We start from the raw sequence: 27,445 nt of genomic DNA, 5'->3' as shown, positions 1-27,445 counted from the left end.
TGTCATATGCCTCCAGGTACTCCGTAACCTCATCCTTGACAATCGACTCCAACAACTTCCCAACCACCGATGTCAAGCTAACAGGTCTATAATTTCCTTTTTGCTTCCTTGCCCCTTCTTAAATAGCGGAGTGACATTTGCAATCTTCCAGTCCTCCAGAACCAGGCCAGGATCTATCGACTTTTGAAAGATCATTGCTAATTCAGCGACAGGTTACTATCGATGCAATGCTCCTCAGACAGGATGAAGAGGTCAATACTCCCCAATGCCATTAGGCTTTACAATTCTACCGCCAGGACTTAAGAACTTTTTAAAAGCTATTATTAATGCTTTTTGAGATAGTGATTTAGATGCATATCATATTTTTATTTTTTTTACTGAGTTAAGTATTGTATGTAATTAGTTTTGCTACAACAAGTGTATGGGACATTGGAAAAAAGTTGAATTTCCCCATGGGGATGAATAAAGTATCTATCTATTTAATGCCTCCACAATCTCCACCGCTACTTCCTTCAGAACACGAGGGTGCATTCCATCTGGTCCAGGAGATTTATCTACCCTTAGACTATTCCATTCAAAAATTTCTTCTTCTTTGGAATACATCTGTCTTGCACCTTCCTCACTTCTCACATAAACTCCAGCCACTGCTGCTCTGCTGTCCTTCCCACTCGTGTCCCTTTCCAGTCAACCTTGGCCAGTTCCTCTCTCATGCCACTGTAATTTCCTTTACTCCACTGAAATACCGACACATCGGATTTCGGCTTCTCTTTCTCAAATTTCACAGTGAATTCAATCATGTTGTGATCACTGCCTCCTAAGGGTTCCTTCACTTCCATCTCTCTAAGCACCTCTGGTTCATTACACAATACCCAGTCCATTACAGCCGATCCCCTAGTGGGCTCAACAACAAGCTGTTCTAAAAAGCCATCTCGTAGACATTCTACAAATTCTCTCTTGAGATCCAGTGCCAACCTGATTTTCCAAATCCACTTGCATGTTAAAATCCCCCACAATTATCATAACACTGCCTTTCTGGCAAGCCTTTCTATTTCCTGTTGTAATTTGTAGTCCACATCACTGCAGCTGTTTCAAGGCCTGTAGATAAGTGCCATCAGGGTCCTTTTACCCCTGCGATTTCTTAGCTCAACCCATAAAGATTCTGTACCTTCCGATCCTATGTCAACTCTTTCTAATGATTTAATATCATTTCTTACCATTAAAGCCACGCCACCCCCTCTGTCTACCTGCCTATCCTTCCGATAGACTGCAGACTGCAGTAGTTTAAGTTCTTAATGTCTAGCAGGGTCTTTCAATCTTAAAAAAATGTTTAAAAAAGGTAAAACGTTTGGTTGGTCCCGTAGAAGCCACCGCAATCAAACACACTGCCATTTTACCAGAAACAAGTAGAGCAAAAAGAGAATAGGATGCTGAGGTAGTATTCATGGGTTCAATATCCCTTCAGAAATCTGACGGCAGAGAGGAGGAAGTTACAACAGGAGATAGAAAAGGCATGTCAAAAGAGCAGTCGGGCAGGGTTTCAATATGGGAAAATTGGGAAATTTCCCAATCAGTCGATTGGGAAAATTAGGTTGGTGCTCGATCCCAAGAGAGGGAATTTGTAGAATGCTTCCAAGATGGCTTTTTAGAGCAGCTTGTGGTTAATCCACCAGGGAAAAGGCTATTCTGAACTGGGTGTTGTGTAAAGAACTGGATCTGATTAGGGAACTTAAGGTAAAGGAACCCTTAGGAGGAAATGATCACTGTACAATAGACTTCCCCTTCAGTTTGAGAGGGAAGAGGTAAAATCAGATGTATTAGTACTTTAGTGGAGTAAAGCAAATTATAGAAGCATGAGAGAGGAGCCGGCCAAAGATAATTGCAAGAGGACACCAGAAGACAGGACGGCATAGCAGCAATGACTGGAGTTTCTGGGAGCAATTCAGTAGGTGCAGGACAGCTACATCCCCAAGACGAAAAAGTGTTCTAAAGGCAGGATGACACAACTGTAGCTGAAAAGGGAAGTCAAAAACTACATAAAATTAACAGACGGGACACATAATAGAGGAAAAAATTAGTACAAAGTTAGAATTAAAAAGTATTTAAGAAGGTAAAGATGGAATACAAAAGTAAGCTAGCCAATAATATTAAAGAGGATAACAAAAGTTTCCTCAGAAACATAAAGTATAAAAGAGAGGCGAGAGTGGATATGGACCACTGGAAAACATGCTGGAGAGGTAGTGATCAGGGCAACTAAATGGGAAACAAACTGAGTAAGTATTTTGCAGCACCTTCACTGGGAAAGACACTAGAAGTGTACCGGAAGTGTAAGAGTGTTGGGGGGACAGAAATTAAAGCAATTGCTATTAATAGGGAGAAAGTGCTTGGGAAGCTGAAAGGTCTGAAAGTGGATAAGTCACCGGGACCAGATGGTGTATATCCCAGGGTTCTGAAAGAGGTTGGTAATGATAGAAGAAACATAGAAAAACTTCAGCACAATACAGGCCCTTCAGCCCACAATGCTGTGCCAAACATGTACTTACTTTAGAAATTACCAAGGCTTACCTATAGCCCTCTATTTTTCTAAGCTCCATGTACCTATCCAGGAGTCTCTTAAAAGACCCTACCATATCTGCCTCCACCACTGTCACCGGCATCCCATTCCATACACTCATCACTCTCTGCATAAAAAACTTACCCCTGACATCTCCTCTGTACCTACTTCCAAGCACCTTAAAACTGTGCCCTCTCATGCTAGCCATTTCAGCCCTGGGAAAAAGCCTCTGACTATCCACATGATCAATGCCTCTCATCATCCTATACACCTCTATCAGGTCACCTCTCATCCTCTGTCGCTCCAAGGAGAAAGGGCCAAGTTCACTCTACCATTGATCTTTCAAGATTCACTGGATTCTGGCATGGTTCTGGGGGAATGAAAAATTGCAAATGTCACTCCACCCTTCAAGAAGGGAGAGAGGCAGAAAAAAGGAAATTGTAGGCCAGTTAGCCTGACCTCAGTGGTTGGGAAGATGTTGAATTTGATTATTAAGGATGAGGTCTCAGGGTACTTGAAGGCACCTGATAAAATAGGCCACAGTCAGCAATCTTGCCTGACAGATCTGTTGGAATTCTTTGAGGAAATGATAAGCAGGATAGACAAAGGAGAGTCAGTGGATACTGTGTACAGTACTTGGATTTTCAGAAGGCATTTGACAAGGTGCCACACATGGCTGCTTAACATTTTAAAAGCCCATGGTATGACAGGAAATATACTAGCATGGATAGAAGATTAGCTGATTGGCAGGAGGCAAAGAGTGGGAACAAAAGGAACCTTTTCTTTTTGGCTGCTGGTGACTAGTGGTGTTCCACAGGGGTCTGTGTTGGGACTGATTCTTTTTAGGTTATATGTCAATGGTTTGGATGGCAGAATTAATGGCTCTGTGGCCAAGTTAGCAGACAATCCAAAGATAGCTGGTGGGGCAGGTAGTGTTGAGGAAGCAGGGAGGTGACAGAAGGACTTAGACAGATTAGGAGAATGGGCAAAGAAGTGGCAGATGGAATACAGTGTCGGGAAATGTATGGTCAAGTGCTTTGGTGGGAAAAATAAAAGCATAGACTATTTTCTAGATGGGGATAAAATTCAAAAATTCATGGTGGAAAGGGACTTAGGAGTCCTCACTCGGGATTCCCTAAAGGTTAACTTGTAGGTTGAGTTGATGGTGAGGAAGGTAAATGCAGTATTAACATTTGTTTCAAGAAGACTAGAAAATAAAAGCAAGGATGTAATGCTGAGGCTTTATAATGCACTGGTGAGGCTGTAGGCTAATGTAATGGGCTACAGATGACACAAATTGTTCATCTTAGTAATTGTTATACATAATTCACAAACACTGACATTGAGTAGTTTTGTTCACTTTAGGAGCCAGTTCCTGATGTGATGACATTAGAGCAAGGCAACAGCTTTTAGGTTCCTTCATAATGGAAATAAACGGCTGCAACTTCTGTTAAGCACTTAAAATCATTTTTACATCTTTTATTCACAAAATCCAAATTGGAGTACTGTGAGCAGTTTTGGACCCCTTACCTAAGAAAGGATATGCTGACATTGGAGAGGGTCCAGAGGACATTCACAAGAGTGATTCAGGGGATGAAAAGTTTATCATTTGAGAAGTGTTTGATGGCTCTGGACCTGTACTCACTTGAATTCAAAAGAATGAAGGATATTTCATTGAAATCTATCGAATGTTGAAAGGCCTAGACAGAGAGGATGTTTCCTATTGTGGGGGAGTCTAGGATTAGAATGCACAGCCTCAGAATAGAGGGACATCTATTTAGAATGGAGATGAGGAGGAACTTCATTAGCCAGAGAGTGGTGAATCTGTGGAACTCATTGCCACAGGCGGCTATGGAGGTCAAGTCACTGGGGACACTTAAGGTGGAATTTGATCAGTTCTTGATTAGTCAGGGTGTAAAAAGTTACAGGAAGAAGGCAGGAGATTAGGGTTAAGAGGTAAAATGGATCAACCATGATCGTATGGTGGAGCTGATGGCCTAATTCTGCTCCTATGTCTTATGGTCTTGTGGTGATGAAACTTGTGCTTATTTCAGAAGTTTGGTGCTGGATATGTAAAAGATGCAACCTGCATTCCACAGGTGTTTGACAACAATCCCAAACAAACCCGATTAACTCTAATCTCATCACAGAACAATTTATAGTGTCAATTAACCTACCCAGTACTGTTTGGACTGTGGGTGGAAACCGGACCTCCCGGAGATAACCCACGCATTACACAGATACTCCTTACAGGGGACACCAGGATTGAATCTGAACTCCGGAATGCTCCGAACTGTAAAAGTGTTGTGCTAACCGCTACAGCACCGTGATGCTGTGTGTGGTATGCCGGCCTGGGAGAGGACACTGATCTTGCTTTCTGGTAGCACGGAGAGCAGCATGGCAATGAAATAATGAAACTGTTCACATAATGCTTTACAGTTCCAAAGATCGTTTGGCAGATCTGGACTCAATTCCCACCACTATCTGTAAAGAGTTTGTACGTTTTCCCTGTTATCCTCCAAGTGCTCTAGTTTTGTCTGACAGTCCAAAGACATAAGGATCATGGTTAATAAATTGTGGCCATGCTACATTGGTGCTAGAAGCATGGTGACACTTGCCCAATGTTACTCGGATTGTCTGCTTGTTGACACAAGTGATGTATTTCCCTGAATGTTTCAACATTTTGATGTGCCTGTGACAAATAAAGCTTATCTTAAAGAATTGTTGGACATTCTTAAGTCGCTTAACAAGGTATCTATTGTTAGGGCATATTCTGGACTCAGGGTCTAGAGCAAAATATTAACCAGCAACCAATCTTTAGACCTGAACATGGACTGTAGATTAAATTTAAAATGCAGCCCTAGACAATAAGTCCCTAGAATTGTGAACTGCAGTTAATTGAAAAAACATTCATTTTGGGTGTCTGCAGGATAGGTGCAAAGAAGGAAGTGTGAAAGTTATATGTAATACAAAGAAGCATTGTAAATTAAGAATTAAAGAGCAAAATTGTTTAATTGCATATGGTGTACTGTCTGTTATTTTGTGGTACTGATTTGTATCACACAGCATCCACACAAACGAAAGGTTTTGCACCTCAGATTTCATAAGTTTGACAGGGCCAGAGACTGTCTTCCCTCGACTAACACCACCAGCCGAACCTGAGGATTACATACGAGGGCTGATTGATATGTTTGTGGCCTAAGATAGAAGGAATAAATTTTAGAAAACCTAGCACATTTATTTTTCAACATAGTCCCCTCCTACATTTACACACTTTGTCCAGCGGTCGTGGAGCATACGGATCTTGGACCTCCAGAAAGTGTCCACAGATGGGTGATTGATAAGTTCATGGCCTAAGGTAGAAGGAGATGAATTACACAGCTCTCTTTACATGCACATGCATTTCAACTCTTTGAGTGATTATGCAGAAAGTTTGAAGTTAATAACTCATCTCCTTCTACCTTAGGCCATGAACTTATCAATCACCCGCTGAGCTATTAACTTCAAACGGAGATGGGAGTAGACTCTCACATGGTGGATTGGATAGTGGACTACTTGACAGATAGACATCAGTATGTGCGGTTGGGAGACTGTAGGTCTGACACGGTGGTCAGCAGCACAGGAGCGCCGCAGGGAACCGTACTCTCTCTGGTCCTGTTCACCCTGTACACATCAGACTTCCAATATAACTCGGAGTCCTGCCATGTGCAGAAGTTCGCTGATGACACGGCCATAGTGGGGTGTGTCAGGAATGGACAGGAGGAGGAGTATAGGAAACTGATACAGGACTTTGTGATATGGTGCAACTCAAACTACCTGCGTCTCAATATCACCAAGACCAAGGAGATGGTGGTGGACTTTAGGAGATCTAGGCCTCATATGGAGCCAGTGATCATTAATGGAGAATGTGTGGAGCAGGTTAAGACCTACAAGTATCTGGGAGTACAGTTAGACGAGAAGCTAGACTGGACTGCCAACACAGATGCCTTGTGCAGGAAGGCACAGAGTCGACTGTACTTCCTTAGAAGGTTGGCATCATTCAATGTCTGTAGTGAGATGCTGAAGATGTTCTATAGGTCAGTTGTGGAGAGCGCCCTCTTCTTTGTGGTGGCGTGTTGGGGAGGAAGCATTAAGAAGAGGGACGCCTCACGTCTTAATAAGCTGGTAAGGAAGGCGGGCTCTGTCGTGGGCAAAGTACTGGAGAGTTTAACATCGGTAGCTGAGCGAAGGGCGCTGAGTAGGCTACGGTCAATTATGGAAAACCCTGAACATCCTCTACATAGAACCATCCAGAGACAGAGAAGCAGTTTCAGCGACAGGTTACTATCGATGCAATGCTCCTCAGACAGGATGAAGAGGTCAATACTCCCCAATGCCATTAGGCTTTACAATTCAACCGCCAGGACTTAAGAACTTTTTAAAAGCTATTATTAATGCTTTTTGAGATAGTGATTTAGATGCATATCATATTTTTACTGAGTTAAGTATTGTATGTAATTAGTTTTGCTACAACAAGTGTATGGGACATTGGAAAAAAGGTTGAATTTCCCCATGGGGATGAATAAAGTATCTATCTATCTATCTATCAGAATCAATAACTGATCTACCCCTGCCCATGACTGGAGAGGGGATTTACATTGCCAGTGCAGGAGGTGAAACATCGAGGGCAGAGAGCAGTCAGCCCCAGGTACTTGAGGCTGAGGAAGTGCAGCTCCCTGTAGATTTTTGGTCCAGCTTCAAGTGTCCAAACAATGAAGGTACTATCCTGGGGATGGACACACTGATTAAGGCAGATGCTATCATAGACTCAGGAAAAGGAGAAATAACATGGGCAAGACAGGGACAGTGAACACGTGTGACACACAGAGCAGCTGACATGGCTCACAGAGAGACAGGGCGATGTGTGCGAATCATGCCAGGAGGTCCCAAGGGAAGGGGCCAGGCACAGTCACGAGCTGTTGGAAGCAGTGCAGCTGCCTAAGGAGGGAGCAGTGATTTACGTAAAGGCTCAGCAGAAAGGGGATAGTAAGGAGCAGAAAGGGAGCGAGTGGACAGGTATCAGTGTGAGAAGGGCAGCAGAAGGACAAGAAGCAACAGAAGTTACAAGGGTACAGAAAGAAACTACAAATGTCAAGTTGGCAAGATTACATGGAGATATGAATGCCCACTGTAACCAGGGTAACACATTGAGGGATCGAGTAAAGCAACAGCAGCATATTGTGGATCAGAGAGAACCAGAGGGAGAGGACATAGTCCTTCTACAGCCATGTGACCCAGTCATGGTAAGGGAGCTGGTTGACAGGACAGCTTTCACTCCCAGGTGGATAGAACCACAGGTGGTGCTCCGGACGAACAGTGCCTGTGTTGGTGAACAGTTCTGGTGAGGCAGCCATTGGGAACACTGGACTCAGGTTAAACCATGTGACCCACCTTGTGACGCTCTCACAGACAGAGCAAGAGATCAAATGTACCCCATAACAGTGTCATTGCAGGAAGACCAGCCGACTGCGTCAGACCTGACCACAGCTGATGGAAGAAGGCAGAGGACACTGAGAGAGTGTGACAGCAAGCCGTCAGTAGCATGTTAAAGTATAATGGTAACTGCACTCTGTAATGAAGCACCCAGTCTGAATGGGGAGTGAATACAAATGCACTGGGCCCTTTCAGTGGTTGGGCCAGCAATCAAACAGACAGTCTGGAAGGGAGTGCCACCAGGGTGAGGTCAAATAGAGACTGGTGGTCAAACTTTTGGAACAACCTCTCTGCTTAGCATTTTGTAGGTAGCCATTAGGGATGATAGCGAAGATGTAAATGCACATAGAGTAATCAGGAGGGTTCCGAAGGAGGAGATTTCTGCTGCTCTATTTGAGTAGATCCTCCTTAAGGTTGGTCTTTCCTAGTACAAATTTATTTTTGCCCTGGAGGGCTAACAGGAGGGACTGTTAGAGCACATGTTGGACTTGGGGTGTCTTGCAAAATATTAACTTCAGCAACTAACTTCAGTAACCAATATTTAGACCTGAATGTGGATTGTTGGTTAAATTTAAAATGAAGCTCTGGACAATAGGTTTCTAGAGCTGTGAACAGCAGTTAGTTGAAAAACCAGACAATGTTGATTAAAATTCATTTTGGGTCTCTGGATTGTGGGTGAAAAGAAGGAGGTATGAAAGTTATATGTAATTCAAAGGAAGCATTGTAGATACATTTTAAACATATGTAAAGGGTTTCTTCTTTATGTTACTGCGTATGTTAATCAAAATGGCTTCTTTGTTATGTTAAAAGTAAGAATGCTTCTTTGTTATGGTAACTGGTGAGAGAGTGCTTTCTCTCGCAGCTTGTTTGGGTTATAATTACTGATAACGAGAATTGTATTCATTTGTTAACCAATTGGGATAGATGTTATTCTTTTTTGTGGGTCTGTAAGCTAGTGTTGTGCGGGCTTTTGACGAGTTGGAGGGGAGATCGCGAGGAAGGAGGTTGTGCTGGATGCGCTCTGGTCGACCACCGAGGTTGGTCCCAGGCAGCGGGTCGAGGAGGTCGGAGAAGATCGAATAGTGGACCGAAGACTTTGATAGTTGAGCTCCAACTGTTGTGCACGAATTGACTGAACTCTGATAAGTTTTAGCGCCTTTTCTTTCTTTTCTTTTATATATAGTATCGCTATTAATTACCCAGTTCTAGTAAGATTTATAAAGTGTAATTTGTAAAATGTACATTGTGTGCTGGCTGATGATTGATGTTTGAGACCGTATCAGGTGGCATTGCACAGCAATCGACGCAACCATGAGACAAAGTTGGGCGGGGGACGGGGTCTCCCCTAGATGCATACGAGCCGATATAGCTGAGCGTTACACATAGAATTGTCCTTTGATCTTCCCCATGTAAAATGTCATGTGATATTGGGTCAAACAGGCCTCTTCCTCTGAAAGGGCTCAATATGATGCCTGTTGTGTCTCATTTTGTCAAATAAAAGACTACTCCATATCTGCTAGCTGCATCTCTCCAGTGACTTTGTTCACATTACAACACCTGTGAACCTATGAGCTGGGATCATGAGTAGGGAAGTAGGTCACTTGGATTCCAAGCAGGACTTATCTGACTGTAATCTCTACTGACTGGGGGAGAGGCAGGCTCAAGGAGGTCAAAGTTCAAAGTCACAATCTCTGGCATTCACAGAGATTAAAAAGAAATACATTAGTTTATGAAAAACTATTCATAGCAAAGACTGACGAACATCCAATGTGCAAAAGAGGACAAATTGTGCAAATGGGTGTGTGTGCAGCCTCCGTCGGTCATGGTTGACCATGGGTACTGTGCCTCTGGTAGTTACCAGGAGTGGTTTCTCCAGGCTGCAAGCCAGGGCAGAGTTGATATGGAGATCCGTCTGTTGCCCATGCAGTGGGACCCCTCTCCATGCTGATGACAGATCCAAAGGAGCCCAATTGTGCAAATAAAAAGTAAATAAATAATACTGAGAACATGAATAGTACTTCCATGGATTAAGGGTGAAAGGTGAAAAGCTTAAGGGAACAAGAGGGGAAACTTCTTCAAGCAGAGGGTGGTGAGAGTATGGAACGAGCTGCCAGCACAAGTAGTGCATGCGAGCTTGATTTCAACATTTAAGAAAAGTCTGGATAGGCACATGGATGGTAGGGGTATGGAGGGCTATGGGCCTGCTACAGGGCAATGGGAGTGGGCAATTTAAATGGCTCGATGTGGATTAGATGGGCCAAATGGCCTGTTTGGGTGCTGCACTTTTCTATAATTCAATGACTGTAGTTGTAGAGCTGTTGGAAGTGAGCCTGTAGGTTGCGGAACTAAATGGCCAGGTTCCTGGTTCTGTTCTCAGTTCTTCTGGTGAAACCATTTTATGCTGATTTGCTTCACATCAACACAAATGACACATTTCACTGTTTGCTTCAATATACATGTGACAAATAAAGGTAATTTTCAACCATTTGTAATAATAGTAGGCATCCGTTAGTCTCGAGAGACCATGGATTTGTGCCTTGGAAGGTTTCCAGGGCACAGGCCTAGGCAGAGTTGTATGGGAGACAGGCAGTTGCCCATGCTGCAAGTCTCCCCTCTCCACGCCATCAATGTTGTCCAAGGGAAGGGCAAGGGCTGATACAGTTTGGCACCAGTGTCATCGCAAAGCAATGTGTGGTTAAGTGCCTTCCTCAAGGATGCAACATGCTGCCTTAGCTGAGGCTTGAACTAGCGGCCTTCAGATCACTAGACCAACGCCTTAAACACTTGGCCATGTGCCAACATTAACCATCTGTAATCTTTATATAAACAATATATTATAACGAGCACTTTAACTGAACTCAAGCATACAATATTTGTTAATGCACGAACAAAGAGCTGAAGAACCATATCTTCTTCCTATAACAAGAGAAAAGAGAAGACAAATTGCCTTTCAACTCACGAGACAGCATAGGCCATCAACTTTTTTGCTGTTGATGTTTCTGTAGCAGGCAATTTCTTTTTTACGAGGTCGAGTTGCTAGCTCAACACTCAACCCAGCACGGATTTGAACTCAGGACCTTCTGCCCCAAAGTCCAGCACTGATGCCACTATGCCACCAGCCAGTGTCCTATAACAAGAAAGGCAGTTTTTAATGGCTTGTAGAGGATTAGATTATTAAGAAATAGAAAAGGAAAGGTGGGTTAAAAATAAACCTTTCCTCTTTTCTCAGCCCAAAACGCCGACGTTACTTTATTCCATGGATGCTGCCTGGCCAGCTGAGTTCCTCCAGCACTTTGTGTTGGTTGCAAACTTTCCTAGATCTGTCATTACAGAAAAGATCATAAGACATAGGAGCAGAATTAGACCATCCAGCCCATTGAATCTGCCTCACCATTTTATCTTGTCTGATTTATAATCCCTCTCAACCCCATTCTCCTGTCTCCTCCCTGTAACCTTTGACACCCTGACTAATGAAATACTTATCAACCTCCACTTTAAATACACTCAATGACTTGGCCTCCACAGCTGTCTGTGGCAACAAATTCCACAGATTCACCGCTCTCTGGCTAAAGAACTTCCTTCTCATCTCTGTTCTAAGGTGATGTCCTTCTACACTGAGGCTGTATCATCTGGACTAGACTAGTCTAGACTAGACTAGACTAGACTAGACTAGACTCGCCCACTATAAGAAATGTCCTTTCTACATCCACTCTATCAATATTCGATAGGTTTCAATGAGATTCTCCCAATGCTTCTTAGCATATGCAGCCCCATGGAAAACTGAGAAACAAACAGGGCCCTGTTCCCCTGCCCAAGTATTATTTTAAATATTAATTTGACTAACCTCTTTTTCTATTCATCCTGATTTTATAGCGTGCAATTGCCACTTGCAGTTTGTTTTCAAGTGCAACCAGCTGCCATGGTTTTAATCATCGATGCAATAATTGCAGTATTTGTAACTAATTGTGACTGACAATCAAAAATTCACAGTAATGTTTCTGGCATAACTGATGGATTTCTGTCCCCAAAGAAAAATTGAAAATTACAGCAAAAAACAGTCATTAAAAGCCTTGAACCTCTAATTAGTGATGAGCAAAATCAAGTTTTGATTCTTTACCCCTTCTGCTATTTTATTTAAAGTTCAAAGTTCTTCACACTGCTTCAGCCTGCTTTTCCCGGTCACAACCCATTCAGTGATTTCTCCAGTAAAGAAGTACTGTTCCCTTTTTCCTTATGAATTCAATTGATGGAATCAGTTAATTCTTTTGGATTTTTGATGAAGATAGAGGCCTTGGAGACAATTCAGAAGTTAGGAACTTGAGGCCCAGTAGCAGAGCCCTGGGTCTATAAATCTCTGAGAGTTTGCTGGGGTAGTTGAGGGCCCAATGACTGTGTATCTGTATCTGCTGCAGGATGGAGACTGAAGAAGATGTAGTTAGAGGACTGTGGATGTGTGTGGGTGAGAGAGTGGAGTGAAACTTGTTGTGTAAATTGTGCAAAATGTTGCTATGTTCTGCAGTGTTTTGCTGAACATTGTGGATATGCTATCTTAGTGTTGGAATGAGTGGCAACACTTGTGGGCTGCCCTCAGAACATCCTTGTGTATGTTGGTTGTAAACTCAAAAAGGCACATTTCACAGTATGGTGCAATGCACGTGATAAATAAACTTGAATCTTGAATCTGAATCTTGCCTTGACGCGTATAAAACTGGCAAAGAAATAATTAATCTTAGATTTTCCTTTCCAGGTTTGAAGTCCATGTGCAACTGGTGACACCTCTCGTGGATAAGTTCAAGAACACTGATATGACTCATTAAAGAAAGCATCTTTCAGGATGACTTGAGTGTAAACACATGACTTAAAAATTTGCAGCACCTTGCAGTTCCTAGGCTGAAGTTTTGTTTATTATTTTGAGAGCTGAATATGAAGCAGAAACTGTTCCTAACACATGGAATGTGTGTCTTCTGGCTCCTGTACCTCCTCCTGATGACAGCAATGGAGAGGGCATTTGCTGGGTGACGGGGGCTCTAATGATGAATGATGCCCTCTTAAAGTATTGCCTTTTGAAGGTGTCCTGGATGCTGGAAAGACTTGTACCCATGATGGAGCTGGCTGACGAGACTCGTACCCACGATGGAGCTGGCTGACGAGACTCGTACCCACGATGGAGCTGGCTGAGTTCACAGCTTTCTGACGAGACTCGTACCCACGATGGAGCTGGCTGAGTTCACAGCTTTCTGACGAGACTCGTACCCACGATGGAGCTGGCTGAGTTTACAGCTTTCTGACGAGACTCGTACCCACGATGGAGCTGGCTGAGTTCACAGCTTTCTGACAAGACTCGTACCCACGATGGAGCTGGCTGAGTTCACAGCTTTCTGACGAGACTCGTACCCACGATGGAGCTGGCTGAGTTCACAGCTTTCTGACGAGACTCGTACCCACGATGGAGCTGGCTGAGTTTACAGCTTTCTGACGAGACTCGTACCCACGATGGAGCTGGCTGAGTTCACAGCTTTCTGACGAGACTCGTACCCACGATGGAGCTGGCTGAGTTCACAGCTTTCTGACGAGACTCGTACCCACGATGGAGCTGGCTGAGTTTACAGCTTTCTGACGAGACTCGTACCCACGATGGAGCTGGCTGAGTTCACAGCTTTCTGACGAGACTCGTACCCACGATGGAGCTGGCTGAGTTTACAGCTTTCTGACGAGACTCGTACCCACGATGGAGCTGGCTGAGTTCACAGCTTTCTGACGAGACTCGTACCCACGATGGAGCTGGCTGAGTTCACAGCTTTCTGACGAGACTCGTACCCACGACGGAGCTGGCTGAGTTTACAGCTTTCTGCAGTTTTTTCTGATTCTGTATAGTGACCCCTCCATACCAACACTGATACAACCAGTTAGAATGCTCTACACAGTACATCTGTAGATATTCTCTGGAGTCTTTAGTGACAGAGCAAATCTCCTCAAACTCCTGATGGGACAGGTACATGGAGCTTAGTAAAATATGGGTAACCCTAGTAATTTCTAAGGTACTTTGTGGGCCAAAGGGCCTGTATTGTGCTGTAGGTTTTCTATATTTTTGAAATATAGCAGCTGCCCTGCCTTCTTCTGATACTGTAATATGTTGGGCCCAGGATAGATCTTCAGAAATATTTATAAACATTAACTAGTTTTTTTTAACCCTAGTATTGCCACAGTATTTTTATACTTCCTGAATGATTAGCATTAATGGGTATATTGACAACCTGCATGAGGGGACTTCAATCCAGTATTTTAAGAGTGCAGTTTTTGTACTTGGGAATGCACCAAAAAGAAGTAGCTGAATGGAATGTGTATTTGAATAGCAGATTGGGAAGTGTATCTGATATATAAACTTCCAAAGCTGTAAAAGTAATTTCCAAATTTATAAAATTAACAACAAAAGTGCGTAAAGAAACCTCTAGCAGTGATGTGTCATTGTCAAAAAGTCTTCTCGTAGAAAAGGACAAATAAAGCAGTCATGAAGTGTCTAAGCTCCTTGGCAGGTTTTCCTGGCATAACTCTCATCTCCTCAGTTGCCACTCCATCTCCTTGCCAGAGTTCCTTCATATCTCCTGTCTCCTTAGTTGCCACTGTGTTTTCATCTTGCTTTCTCTCGGAATTCCAGAAAGTATGTGGCTACACCATTAAATTCAAAATATTGTTCCATGCTCAAAAACTGTGTCCTTGAACCAGAGGAGATAATTTCATTCAAGTTCACTCACCTTAACATGAACTGTTCCCACAACCTTTGAACTCACTTTCAAGGACTCTTCATCTTGCTTATTTATGCATTATTATTATTATTATTTCATTTGACTTTTTTCTTTCTACATTTGCAGAGTTTGTTATCTTTTGCACATTGGTTGAATGGCCAAGTTGGCGTGGTCTTTCATTGATTCTTTTGTATTTCTTTGTATTTACTACAAATGCCCACAAAAAATGAGTCTTGGGGATGTCCTGAATATGGTGATATATACACATACTCCGATAATAAATTTACTTTGAACTTTTTAAAATCACTACAGTTGAGTGGGCAAGGCTAAAGGTGGCGTCAGACGGCAACTTTTCCCAGCTCATCAGTGAAACAGTTAAATTCTCCCTATTCTAATGTCTATATTCACCTTTTCCGGGTGGCTGGGGTCCTATCAGATCATTGATCTACAGCAGCGCACAAAAACTGGAGTTCTGCACGACGGCCTGTTCCCGTTCTTGGAGCTCACTGATCAGCTGTGTTCGAGTCAGGCAACTTCAGAGCCTGTGTGGCCCTGTGGACACAGACTCACACCAGTGTCACGTACCGAAGCACAGCTGGAGCCAGAATGTCAAGGACAGCAAGAGTGGCTGTTGGACGGTTCTGCACTCGGTAATCGATTTGCCGATTCTCGAGTTGGAGAACTCAAAATAAAAAGGCAATGCTTACTAGAATATAATAGAAGTAGCAACCATTGTCTTCCCAGTCACTGTGGAAGGCATGTTATCTGTCTCTCCCTTGTTAGTGAGGGAGGGAGACTGAGGGATGTGGAACAGTTACTTTTGTTGTCTCTCTTTGGGGTTTTGCAGTTGCTGGCATGCTGGGTGGTGGGAATGCTGATGCTTTCTGTGAGAATAAGTGGGGGGAGGGCTTTGGGTTCTTACTTCTTTGTTATTCATTCTTTGAGGGTTTTTCTTCTGTTTCGAGGATGTCTGCAGATAGTGAGAATTTCACTGCATACATTCTCTGATATTAAATGGAACTTTTGAACTACTGTTAATTCTGTAGAATTAGTAATCACCCTCACCCAGAGGGTTATGTGTTCTTGGCCGAAAAAGCACAATTAAAACAGAATCCAAAATATTGAAATTGCCTGCCCAGTGGTAATGCATTTTTCCACAATTTAAACTCTTACCCTCACCCAAGCCCAGACCCAGATTCAGGCTATAGTTACAGGTTGAGTACCCTTTATCTGAAAATCCAAACCCTGAAAACCTCCAAAATCTGAATTTTTTTTGTGTTCTGACATGACTTCACAAATGGAAAATTCCACAGGTTACTGGGAAGTTTCCCAGGTGAAGCACAGGTCTCTGCACACCACAGTTCTGAGAAATGATCCCACATATGAAATGAACAGAAGTTAATGAAAATAGAAAAACACTCCATAAAGCAAAAAATGAAGATCCTGTGTGTATTGAAAGAGTGGATTTTGTCAGTGTCAGAGTGAGCATATGCCACTAAACTGTACGCTGATCATGAAACAAGCAAAGATATATCGTGACAAACTGAAAATTGAAGATACTTGTGAATATTCAGCAAGCTGGTTACAGCAATTTAAGAGAAGGGACAGCATTAACATTTTAAGATTTGTAGTGATAAAGTGTCTGCTGATCACAAAGCAGCAGAGAAATTCATTGATGAGTTTGTCAAGATCGTCGCTGTTGAAAATCTAACATGGTAAACGGCTTCATCAGCTTGGGAAAAAAGTCTTAGGCACATAGAAAACAAGATGCTTTCAAAAATAATGAAATGGAAAGTTTCTAAATATCAAATATAAAGAGTAGTAAACATTAAAAAACTAAATCAAATCAATCACGAGGAAATCTGCAAATGCTGGAAATTCAACCAACACACACAAAATGCTGGTGGAACGCAGCAGGTCAGGCAGCATCTATAGGGTAAAGCGCTGTTGACGTTTCAGGCCAAGACCCTTCGTCAGGACTAACTCCTGAAGGGTCTCGGCCCGAAACGTCGACAGCACTTCTCTTAGGTGCACTGTCTTACAGTTTAATAAGAAAATCGGCTGGTAGGTTGGTCCAAGCATCTTGGAGATCTTGCCACTGATCTTCTGCAGACTTTGGCTGTCTCACTTGCTTCTGTCTTTCCAGGTAAAACCAGACAGCCTCAATGATATTGAGATCAGGGCTCTGTGGTGACCGTGCCATCTAAAATCATATAAAAATCTCGGGTGCCGACGACTTTCGCGCAGTTCTGCCTGTGTGCTGAACAAGTGTAAGACAAAGAGTGCTTACCAGCAGCAAAGAATTGAATTCAGAAATGATTGCAATCCCAAGCTATCTCATTATATATTCCAAAATCCTCAAAACTCCGAAATCTGAGACACTTCAGGCCCCAAGCACTTGAGATAAGAGGTACTCAACTTGCACCACATAAGTTCCATTGCCTCTTGAAAGTGTAAATCTGGTCATTCAGTTCACCCAACCTCGGCTGTATCCATTAAAGATCATGGTGATCTGATATCTCAACTACACCCTCCTGCAATTCCTCTTGTGCCTTGATTAACTTCATAACCAAAATATATTGCTTCGTCTTCAATATTAACAATGTCTGCACTACTATGGCCAACAGAGCAGAGAATTTCAAACATTCACAATTCTTTGAGGGAAGAACACTGTTCATTTTCTATCCTGTGGTGGGTAGCACATTGCTTTAAAGCACTAGAGATCACCAGTCAGGGTTCGTTCCTGCCGCTGTCTGTGAGGCATTTCTACGTTTTCACCATGGCCATGTGTGTTTCCTCTGAGTGCACTAGGTAAACAAGCTATAACGCGAATCATAAACAGGCCTCCAAATAGTAGCCAAGATGTGGCGTTGAGATTGCAAAGTGAGCTTGAAAAGGCATGTAATAAGGGTAATTACACAATTGTAATGGGCCACTTCAATATGCAAGGGGATTGGGAAAATCAGATTGGTGTCAGATGGCAAGAGAGGGAATTTGTTGAATGACTACAAAATGGCTTTTTAAAGCAGCTTGTGCTTGATCCTACTCAGTGAAAGGCTATCTTAGACTGGGTTGTCTAATAACCCAGATTTTATTAGAGAGCTTCGTGTAAAGGAACTCTTAGGAGGCTGTGACCAGAATCAGAATCAAAATCAGGTTTATTATCACTGGCATGGAACCATAGAACATTACGGCACAGAAACAGACCTTCTGGCCCTCCTTGGCTGTGCCGAACCATTTTTCTGCCTAGTCCCACTGACCTGCACCTGGGCCATATCCCTCCAAACTCCTCTCATCCATATACCTGATATGTGATGTGAAATTTGTTAATTTAGCAGCAGCAGTTCAATGCAATACATAATCTAGCAGAGAGAAAAAAAATAAACAAAATAAAACTTAATAATAAATAAACAAGTATATCAATTACATATATTGAATAGATTTTAAAAACGTGCAGAAACAGAGATACTGTATATTAAAAAAAAAGTGAGGTAGTGTCCAAAGCATCAATGTCCATTGAGGAATCAGATGGCAGAAGGAAAGAAGCTGTTCCTGAATCACTGAGTGTGTGCCTTCAGGCTTCTGTACCTCCTACCTGATGGTAACAGTGAGAAAAGGGCATGCCCTGGGTGCTGGAGGTCCTTAATAATGGATGCTGCCTTTCTGAGACACCGCTTCCTAAAGATGCACTGGGTACTTTTGTAGGCTAGTACCCTAGATGGAGCTGACTAGATTTACAAACTTTGGCAGCTTCTTTCGGTCCTGTGCAGTGGCTCCTCCATACCAGACAGTGATGCAGCCTGTCAGAATGCTCTCCACGGTACAAATATAGAAGTTTTTGAGCGTATTTGTTGATATGCCAAATCTCCTAAAACTCCTAATAATGTATAGTCGCTGTGTTGCCTTCTTTTTAACTGCATCGATATGTCGAGACCAGATTAGGTCCTCAGAGATCTTTTTTTTTCAGAGTCAGAATCAGGTTTAATATCACCAGCATATATCGTGAAATTTGTTAACTTTGCGGCAGCAGTACAATGCAATACAATACAAACTATAGAAAAAAACTGAATTACAAGTATATATATGTATATTAAATATTTAAATTATAATAAGTAGTGCAAAAACTGAAATAAAAAGAAAAGTATTGAGGTTGTGTTCATGGGTTCAATATCCATTTAGGAAATCATATGGAGAGGGGAAGAAGCTGTTCCTGAATTGTTGAGTGTGTGCCTTCAGGCTTCTGTACCTCTTTCTTTTTTTTTTGGAGTCTTTTTTTTCAAGTCCTCAGAGATCTTGACACCCAGTAACTTGAAACTGCTCACTCTCTCCACTTTGGATTCCTCTATGAGGATTGGTATGTGTTCCTTCGTCTTACACTTCCTGAAGTCCACAATCAGCTTACTGACGTTGAGTGCCAGGTTGTTGCTGCAGCACCACTCCACTAGTTGGCATATCTCACTCCTGTACGCCCTCTTGTCACCACCTAAGATTCTATCAACAATGGTAATATCATCAGAAAATTTATAAATAGTATTTGAGCTATGCCTAGCCACATAGTCATGTGTATATACAGAGAAGAGCAGTGTTGATCGTCAGCGAAGAGGATATGTTATCACCAATCCGCACAGACTGTGGTCTTCCGATTAGGAATTCAAGGACCCAATTACAGAGGGAGGTACAGAGGCCCAGGTTCTGTAACTTATCAATCAGGATTGTGGGAATGATGGTTGAGCTATAGTTGATGAACAGCATCATAACGTAGGTGTTTGTGTTGTACAGGTGGCCTAAAGCCATGTGAAGAGCCATTGAGATTGCGTCTGCCTTTGACCTATTGTGGCGATAGACAAATTGCAATGGGTCCAGGTCCTTGCTGAGGCAGGAGTTCAGTCTAGTCATGACCAACCTCTCAAAGCATTTCATCACTGTCGATGTTAGTGCTACCGGGCGATGGTCATTCAGACAGCCCACATTATTCTTCTTAGGCACTGGTATAACTTTTCCCTTTTTGAAGCAAGTGGGAACTTCCCGTAGTAGTGAGGGGTTGAAAATGTCCTTGAATACTCCCACTAGTTGGTTGGCACAGGTTTTCAGAGCCTAATTAGGTACTGGAATTTGAGACAGGGAAGCATAAGTCGCATGTATCAATATGACAATGGAATAAAGGGGATAACAGAGTTGTGAGAGGGGAGCTTGCCCAGGTGGATTGGAGGAGGATACTGCGGAGGATTGTGGCAGAACAGAGATGGCTGAAGTTTCTGGGATAGTTCACAAGGCACAGGATCAATATGTCCCACAGAAGAATAAATTCTCCAATGGCAAGGGTAGACTACCAAGGCTGACAAGGGAAGTTAAGGACTGCATAAAAGCCAAGGAAAGGGCATATAAGGTAGCAAAAGTAGATGGGAAGCTGAGTGATTGGGAGGCCTTTAAAATCCAAGAAAAGGCAACTAAGAAAAGCTATAAGGGAAAGGATGAAATATGAGGGCAAACTAGCCAATAACATATAGCAGGATACTAAAAGTTTTTCAGTTATATAAAGAATAAAAGGGAGGTGAGAGTTGACATTGGACCACTGGAAAATGATGCTGGTGAGGTAGTAATGGGGAACAAAGAAATAGCAAATGAACTTAATAGGTACTTTGCTTCAGTCTTTACTGTGGATGACACCAGCAATGGGCCAGAGGTCCCTGCGTGTCAGGGTGCAGGAGTGAATGTCATCGCAATTACAAGAGAAAATGAGCTAGGCAAATTGAAAGATCTTATGGTGGATAACTCACCTGGACCAGACTGACTACATCCCAGAGTCCAGAAAGAGGTTGCTGAAGAGATAACAAATTTATTGGTCATGATCTTTCAAGAATCACTTGATTCTGGCATGGTCCTGGAGGAATGGAAGATTGCAAATGTCACTCCACTCTTTAAGAAGGGAGGAAGAAAAAGAGAGGAAATTATAGGCCAGTTAGCCTAACCTCAGCGGCTGGGAAAGCGTTGGAGTCTATAATTAAGGACGAGGTTTTGGGGTGCTTGGAGACTAATGATAAAATAAGTCAAAGTCAGCATGGTTTTTGTAAAGGGAAATCTTGCTTGAAAAATGGTGACATAGGGTCAGATAATTGTGGATAGAGCTAAGGAACTGCAAGGGTAAAAAGACCCTAATGGGAATTATGTACAGACCATCAAACGGTAGTAAGGATATGGTCTACAAATTACAATAGGAGACAGAAGATGCATGTCAAAAGGGCAATATTAATGTAGTTAGGGGGATTTCAATAAACAGGTAGATCGGAAAAATCAGGTTGGTGCTAGATTCCAAGCGAGGGAATTTCTAAAATGCCTAGATGGCTTTTTAGTGCAGCTTGTGGTTGAGCCCACTAGGTGATCAGCTTTTTGAGATTGGGTGTTGTGCAATGAACCAGAATTGATTAGAGAGCTTAAGGTAAAAGAACCATCTGGGGTAAGTGATCAGAATATGATCACATTTACCCTAAAATTTGAGAAGGAGAAGCTAAAGTCAGATGTATCAGTATTGCTGTGGAGTAAAGGGAATTACAGAGACATGAGATAGAATTAGCCAGAATTGATTGGAAAAGAACACTGGCAGGAATGATGGCAGAGCAGCAATGGCTGGAATTTCTGGAAGCAACTCGGAAGGTACAGGGTACATACATCTCGATAAGGAAGAAGTATTCCAAAGGAAAGATGACACAGCCGTGGCTAACAAGAGAAATCAAAGTCAACATAAAAGCCAAAGAGAAGGCATATAACAGAGCAAAAATTAGTGGAAGTTAGAGGATTGGGAAGCTTTCAAATACCAACAGAAGGCAATGAAAAAAGTCATTAAGAATGTAAAGATGGAATATGAAATTAAGATAGCCAATAATATCATGAAGACACCAAAAGTTTCTTCAGTTACATAAAATGTGAAAGAGAGGTTAGAGAGGATATTGTACCTGATGAAGGGTCTTGGCCCGAAACATCAACAGTGCTTCTCCTTATAGATGCTGCCTGGCCTGCTGTGTTCCACCAGCATTTTGTGTGTGTTGTCACTAGATTCTGGAATGGTTCCAGAAGAATGGGAAATTGCAAATGTCACTCCACTCTTCAAGAAGGGAGAGAGGCAGAAGAATGGAAACTATAAGCCAGTTAGTCTGACCTCAGTGGTTGGGGAAAATGTTGGAGTCGATTGTTAAGGATGTGGTTTCAGGGGTTCTTGGAGTCACATAATAAAATAGGCTGTAATCAGCATGGTTTCCTCAAGGGAAAAACTTGCCTGACAAATCTGTTGCAAATCTTTGAAGAAATAACAAGCAGAGTAGACAAAGGAGAATTGGTTGGTATTGTGTACTTGGATTTTCAGAAGGCCTTTGACAGGTACCACGCATGGAGGCTGCTCAACCATGGTATTACAGGAAAGATTCTAGTATAGATAAAGCCGAGGCTGATTGGCAGGGGGCAAAGAGTGGGAATAAAGGGAGCCTTTTCTGGCTGGCTGCCAGTCACTAGTGGTGTTTCACAGGGGTCTGTGTTGGTGTGTTGGGACTGATTCTTTTTACATTTTATGTCAATGATTTGGATGATGGAATTGATGGCTTTGTTGCAAAGTTTGCAGACGTTACAAAGGTTAGTTGAGGGACAAATAGATCTGGGGAAGTAGAGAGACTTAGGCAGATCAGGAGAATGGGCAAAGAATTGGCAGATGGAATACAGTGTCGGGATGTGTGTGCTCATGCAGTTTGGTCAAAGAAATGAAGGGGTTGACTATTTTCTGAATGTCGAGAAAATACAGAAGTCTGAGGTGCAAAGGGACTTGGGAGTCCTTGTGCAAGATTCCTTAAAGGTTATCTATGCAGGTTGAGTCTTAATAAGCTGGTAAGGAAGGCGGGCTCTGTCGTGGGCAAAGTACTGGAGAGTTTAACATCGGTAGCTGAGCGAAGGGTGCTGAGTAGGCTACGGTCAATTATGGATAACTCTGAACATCCTCTACATAGCACCATCCAGAGACAGAGAAGCAGTTTCAGCGACAGGTTACTATCGATGCAATGCTCCTCAGACAGGATGAAGAGGTCAATACTCCCCAATGCCATTAGGCTTTACAATTCTACCGCCAGGACTTAAGAACTTTTTAAAAGCTATTATTAATGCTTTTTGAGATAGTGATTTAGATGCATATATTTTTTACTGAGTTAAGTATTGTATGTAATTAGTTTTGCTACAACAAGTGTATGGGACATTGGAAAAAAGTTGAATTTCCCCATGGGGATGAATAATGTATCTATCTATCTATCTATCTATCTATCTATCTATCTATGTTAAGGAACACAAATGTGATGTTAGCACTCATTTCAAGAGGACTAGTATATAAGAGCAAGGATGTGATGCTGAGGCTTTATGAGGCACTGGTGAGGTCTCACTTAGAGCATTGTGAACAGTTTTCAGCCACTTATCTTAGAAAGGATGAGCTGAAACTGGAGTAAATTTTAAAAAGGCTCACGAATTTACACAGAGTAAAGTCAAGATGATGCTAATCGGTGACTCCATTGCTTGCATCTTCAGAAACAGCTCTATTTCTATCTTTGATATCTCTTTTTTTCCTCTTCAAGGTTCTTTTTGAAGACCCTGACCTGGAGTTACACTCTGATGACAAGTCCTTTGTGGGAATGAGACCCGCTCTCAGGGCCTCATGACTGGCCTCTTTTCGATACCCCAAGGACGCAGCCTGGAAGACTAGCGCACCTTCAGGGTGCTGGATTTTTGTGGTTCTGGACACAGGCTGATGCCCCTGACCGAGGCATCGCGGGAGTACACAGAACATCGGGAGCAGAGGTTTGGCTGCTGGCTGTGTGTCTAGAGACCTGAGCTTCTGGGCACAGAGCTCGGAAAAAGCGGTGCAACAGACTTTTAACATCATAAATCAGTGAGTTGTTTCTTATGGCTCCCCTCTTGCCGTGAAACATGGACACCGCTTCTTCCCTTATTAGGGAGAGGAGAGCCTGTTCTTGCCTGTTCTCCATCTCCCTCTGGTGTTTCCTTCCCCCTTTCTTTCTCCCTAGGCCTCCCGTCCCATGATCCTTTCCCTTCTCCAGCTCTGTATCCCTTTTGCCAATCACCTTTCCAGCTCTTAACTTCACCCCACCCCTCCCACTTTCAAATCTCTTACTATCTCTTCTTTCAGTTAATCCTGACAAAGGATCTCAGCCCGAAACGTTGACTGTACTTCTTCCTACCTGGCCTGCTGCGTTCCACACACATCTGTGTGTGTTTCAGAATGTATATTTCTCTGACATTAAACACAATGAAAGTGATTCCAGGATTGAATGGCTTGTCATGTGATGGCTATGGGTCTGTATTCACTAGAATTCGGAAGAATGAGGGGTGACCTCATTGAAGCCTATCGAATGGTGAAAACACTTGACAGAGTGAATGTTGACTGGATGTTTCTTATGGCGAGAGAGTCTAAGACCAGAGAACACAGCCTCAGAATACAGAGCTATCCTTTTAGAATGGAAATGAGGAGGAATTTCTTTAGCCAGAGGGCAGTGAATCTGTGAAATTCATTGCCACAGCCAACTGTGGATATTTATGTATATTTCAGGCAGAGGTTGATATATTCTTGATTGGTCAGGACATGAAGGGATACGGAGAGAAGGCAGGAGATGGGGGCTGAGAAGAAAATTGCATCAGCCATGATGAAATGGCAGAGCAGGCTCAATAGATCAAATGGCCTAATTCTGCTCCTATACCTTATGGTCCTATGGTTTCATGGTCTTAACGACTATTGTCCACTAGCGCTCTCATCTATGGTGATGACGTGCTTTGAGAGTTTGGTTATGGGGAGAATTAACTCCAGTCTCAATAAGGAACTAGACCCACAGCAATTTGCCTTTCACTACAATATATAGAGTACATGCAATCTCATTGGTTCTCCATACAGCCTTGGATCACCTGGACAATAATAATGCTTACGTCAAGCTGCTGTTTACTGACTGCAGCTCAGAGCTTAACACAATCATTCCTACAGTTCTGATCATAAAGTTCCAAAACCTGGCCCTCTGTACCTCCTTCTGCAACTGGATCCCCAGCTTCCTCACAAGACCACAATCCGTACAGATTGGTAATAATACCTCCACCTCATTGACAATCAACACCGGTGCACCTCAAGGATGTGTGCTTAGCCCACTGCTCTACTCTCACTACACCCATGACTATGTCATCTATTAATTTGCTGACAACACAACTATTGCTGGCAGAATTTCAGACAGTGATGTGAAGGCATACAGGAGCAAGATGGATCAGCTGGTTGATTGGTGTTGCAGCAACAATCTTGCACTGAACAGCAGTAAAACCAGAGCTGATTGCAGACTGCAGAATGGGTAAGAATAGAGAGCACACACCAGTCCTCACTGAGAGATCTGAAGTGGAAAGAATGATCAATTTCAAGTTCCTGGGTGTTAACATCCAATATATTGATATAGTTACAAAGAGGGGAATGACACTGGCTATATTTCATTGAGAATTTCAGGAAGTTTGGTATGTCACCAAAGACAGTTACAAATTTCTACAGATGTACTACGGACAGCATTCTAACTGGCTTCACCACTGTCTGGTCTTGTGAGGGGAGGGGTGGTCACTGCACAGGATTGAAATAAGGTGCATAAACTTGTAAACTCATTCAACTCCATCATGGGCACTAGCCTCCCCAGCAACCAGGACACCTTCAAGGAGTGATGCCTCAAAAATGCGGGCATCCCTCAGTATGAATCCCCATCACCCAGGACATGTAGCATTTTCATTTCTACCATCAGGGAGGAGGTACAGGAACATGAAGGCACACACTCAGTGATTCAGGAACAGCTTCTTCCCCTCTGCTATCATATTTCTGAATGGACATTGAACCCATGAACACTACCTCACTACTTTTTTTCTCTTTTTGCACCATTTATTTAACAATTTTAATATACAGATATACTTCTTACTGTAATTTACAGTTTTTATTATGTATTGCAATATACTGCTGCTGCAAAACAACAAATTTAATGTCATATGCCAATGATATTAAACCTGATTCCGATTCTTTCTCTTTGTATTTGCACAATCTGTTGTCTTTTGCACGTTAGTTGAATGCCCAAGTTTGAGCAGTCTTTCAATGATTATATTATGGTTATAATTCTATTGCTGATTTACTGAATATGCCCAAGAGAAAATGAATCAGGGTTGTACACGGTGGCATACATGTACTTTGCACTTTAAAGGCACTGAAATTGAGATGAATATTTATTTAGCAAAGAATGTGGTGTTGAGGTAGAAATCCTCATCGCATTTAAAAAAAAACAGCTGACTGTGTACTTGAAGAGCCATGCCCTAGAGGTCTAGGGAATACTTACTGAGAATGGAGAATGAAATAAGGGTTCGTTCCATTCCTGTCAGGGAGGAGGCTATGTAGCATCCACACCAAGACCAGCAGACTGAAAAACAGTTACTTTCCCCAAGCAGTAATGTTGATCAACACCTCCACCCACAAACCCACTCCTCCACACCCCCAAACGCCACCACTTTATCATTTCCTGTCAGTCACCTTATGTACAGAAACGCCTGTGCCTAGTGTCACTTTGTGGACATACAATCTATCAGTGTATATAAGCTATCTTCTATATTTATATCTTTTTTAAAATTATTTTTGTGTTCCTTATCATATTATGTTTTGTTCTGTGCTGCATCAGACATGGAGGAATGATTATTTTGTTCTCCTTTACACTTGTGTACTGGAAATGACAAAAAATCTTGAAATAATTCAATTCTTAAATTATTTTTACTCATTCCAATTGATGCTTCTATAATCACTTTTACAGTACCTCCCGTTGGTTAAATCTCTTCCTGTTTTCTCTCACTGTCTATTTGCTGTGGTTCTTTCCCCAATTCCAAAACCCTTCCAGTCCTTGGGCTGTATACCCTTAGCCAATGTTTTAATCTCACACCAGTTTCAACAGCCTTGATTAGCCACACTTCCATCCCATCAACTTTCCTCAGAGTTATGAATTTTTTTTTTAAATGTTCATCATTTCTTGTATTCTATTATATATATTAATCATCAACTGAAGAGATTCTGCAGGTGCTGGAGATCCAAAGCAACTCACACAAAATGATGGAGGAACTCAGAGGTCAGGCAGCCTCTGTGGAGAGGAATAAACAGTCAATGTTTTGGGCTGAGACCCTTCATGAGGACTGGGAAGGAAGGGGAAGAAGCCCTTCTAATATAGTTTCCCAATCTACCCTTCATTTTTATTTAGCTTACTTTGTCCAAGTTTTACATACGAGATTAGGACTGAACTAAATCATAAAGCAGTGCCCCAAAGTCCCTTTTTCCATCATTCATTGTGGGCTGTGTTCCATGACCATGATTGTTCAGGGCTTTTCTCTTTGGAGCGAAGGAGGATGATAGGTGACTTGATAGGGGTGTACAATTTGGTAAGCAGCATAGATAGAGTGGACAGCCAGAGACTTTGTCCCAGGGGTAAACGGATAACACAAGGGGCACAATTGTAAGGTGATTGGAGGAAGGTATGGGGGGGGGGTTCAGAGGTAGGATTTTGCACAGGGTGGTGGCAGAGGCATATACATTAGGGATATACATTATGTTCCATTAGAAAATAGGAACTTAAAACAGTTCCTATTCCAAGAAACT

At 42.5% G+C, this 27,445-nt stretch overlaps 1 protein-coding gene across 2 annotated transcripts in view; it reads right to left on the bottom strand.

Annotated features, from left to right (window-relative positions):
- The window catches only part of klhl32 (kelch-like family member 32), a 288,264-nt gene that overhangs the window by 55,906 nt on the left and 204,913 nt on the right, over positions 1-27,445 (bottom strand). Inside the window, exon 1 of one of the 2 annotated variants that reach the window (XM_073057516.1) lies at positions 26,148-26,232. The exons of the other annotated variant lie outside the window; for it this stretch is intronic. Within the exon in view, the coding sequence (XP_072913617.1) occupies positions 26,148-26,181 (34 nt within the window). The 5' untranslated portion in view covers positions 26,182-26,232. Of the gene's footprint in view, positions 1-26,147; positions 26,233-27,445 lie in introns of those variants that run through there. 2 annotated transcript variants of the gene reach the window in all.

This window comes from Hemitrygon akajei, chromosome 9 (assembly GCF_048418815.1).
Source record: "Hemitrygon akajei chromosome 9, sHemAka1.3, whole genome shotgun sequence".
Lineage (NCBI taxonomy): Eukaryota > Metazoa > Chordata > Chondrichthyes > Myliobatiformes > Dasyatidae > Hemitrygon > Hemitrygon akajei.
Note: the sequence above shows the minus strand (reverse complement) of the source record. Positions and strands in the feature narration are given on the sequence as shown.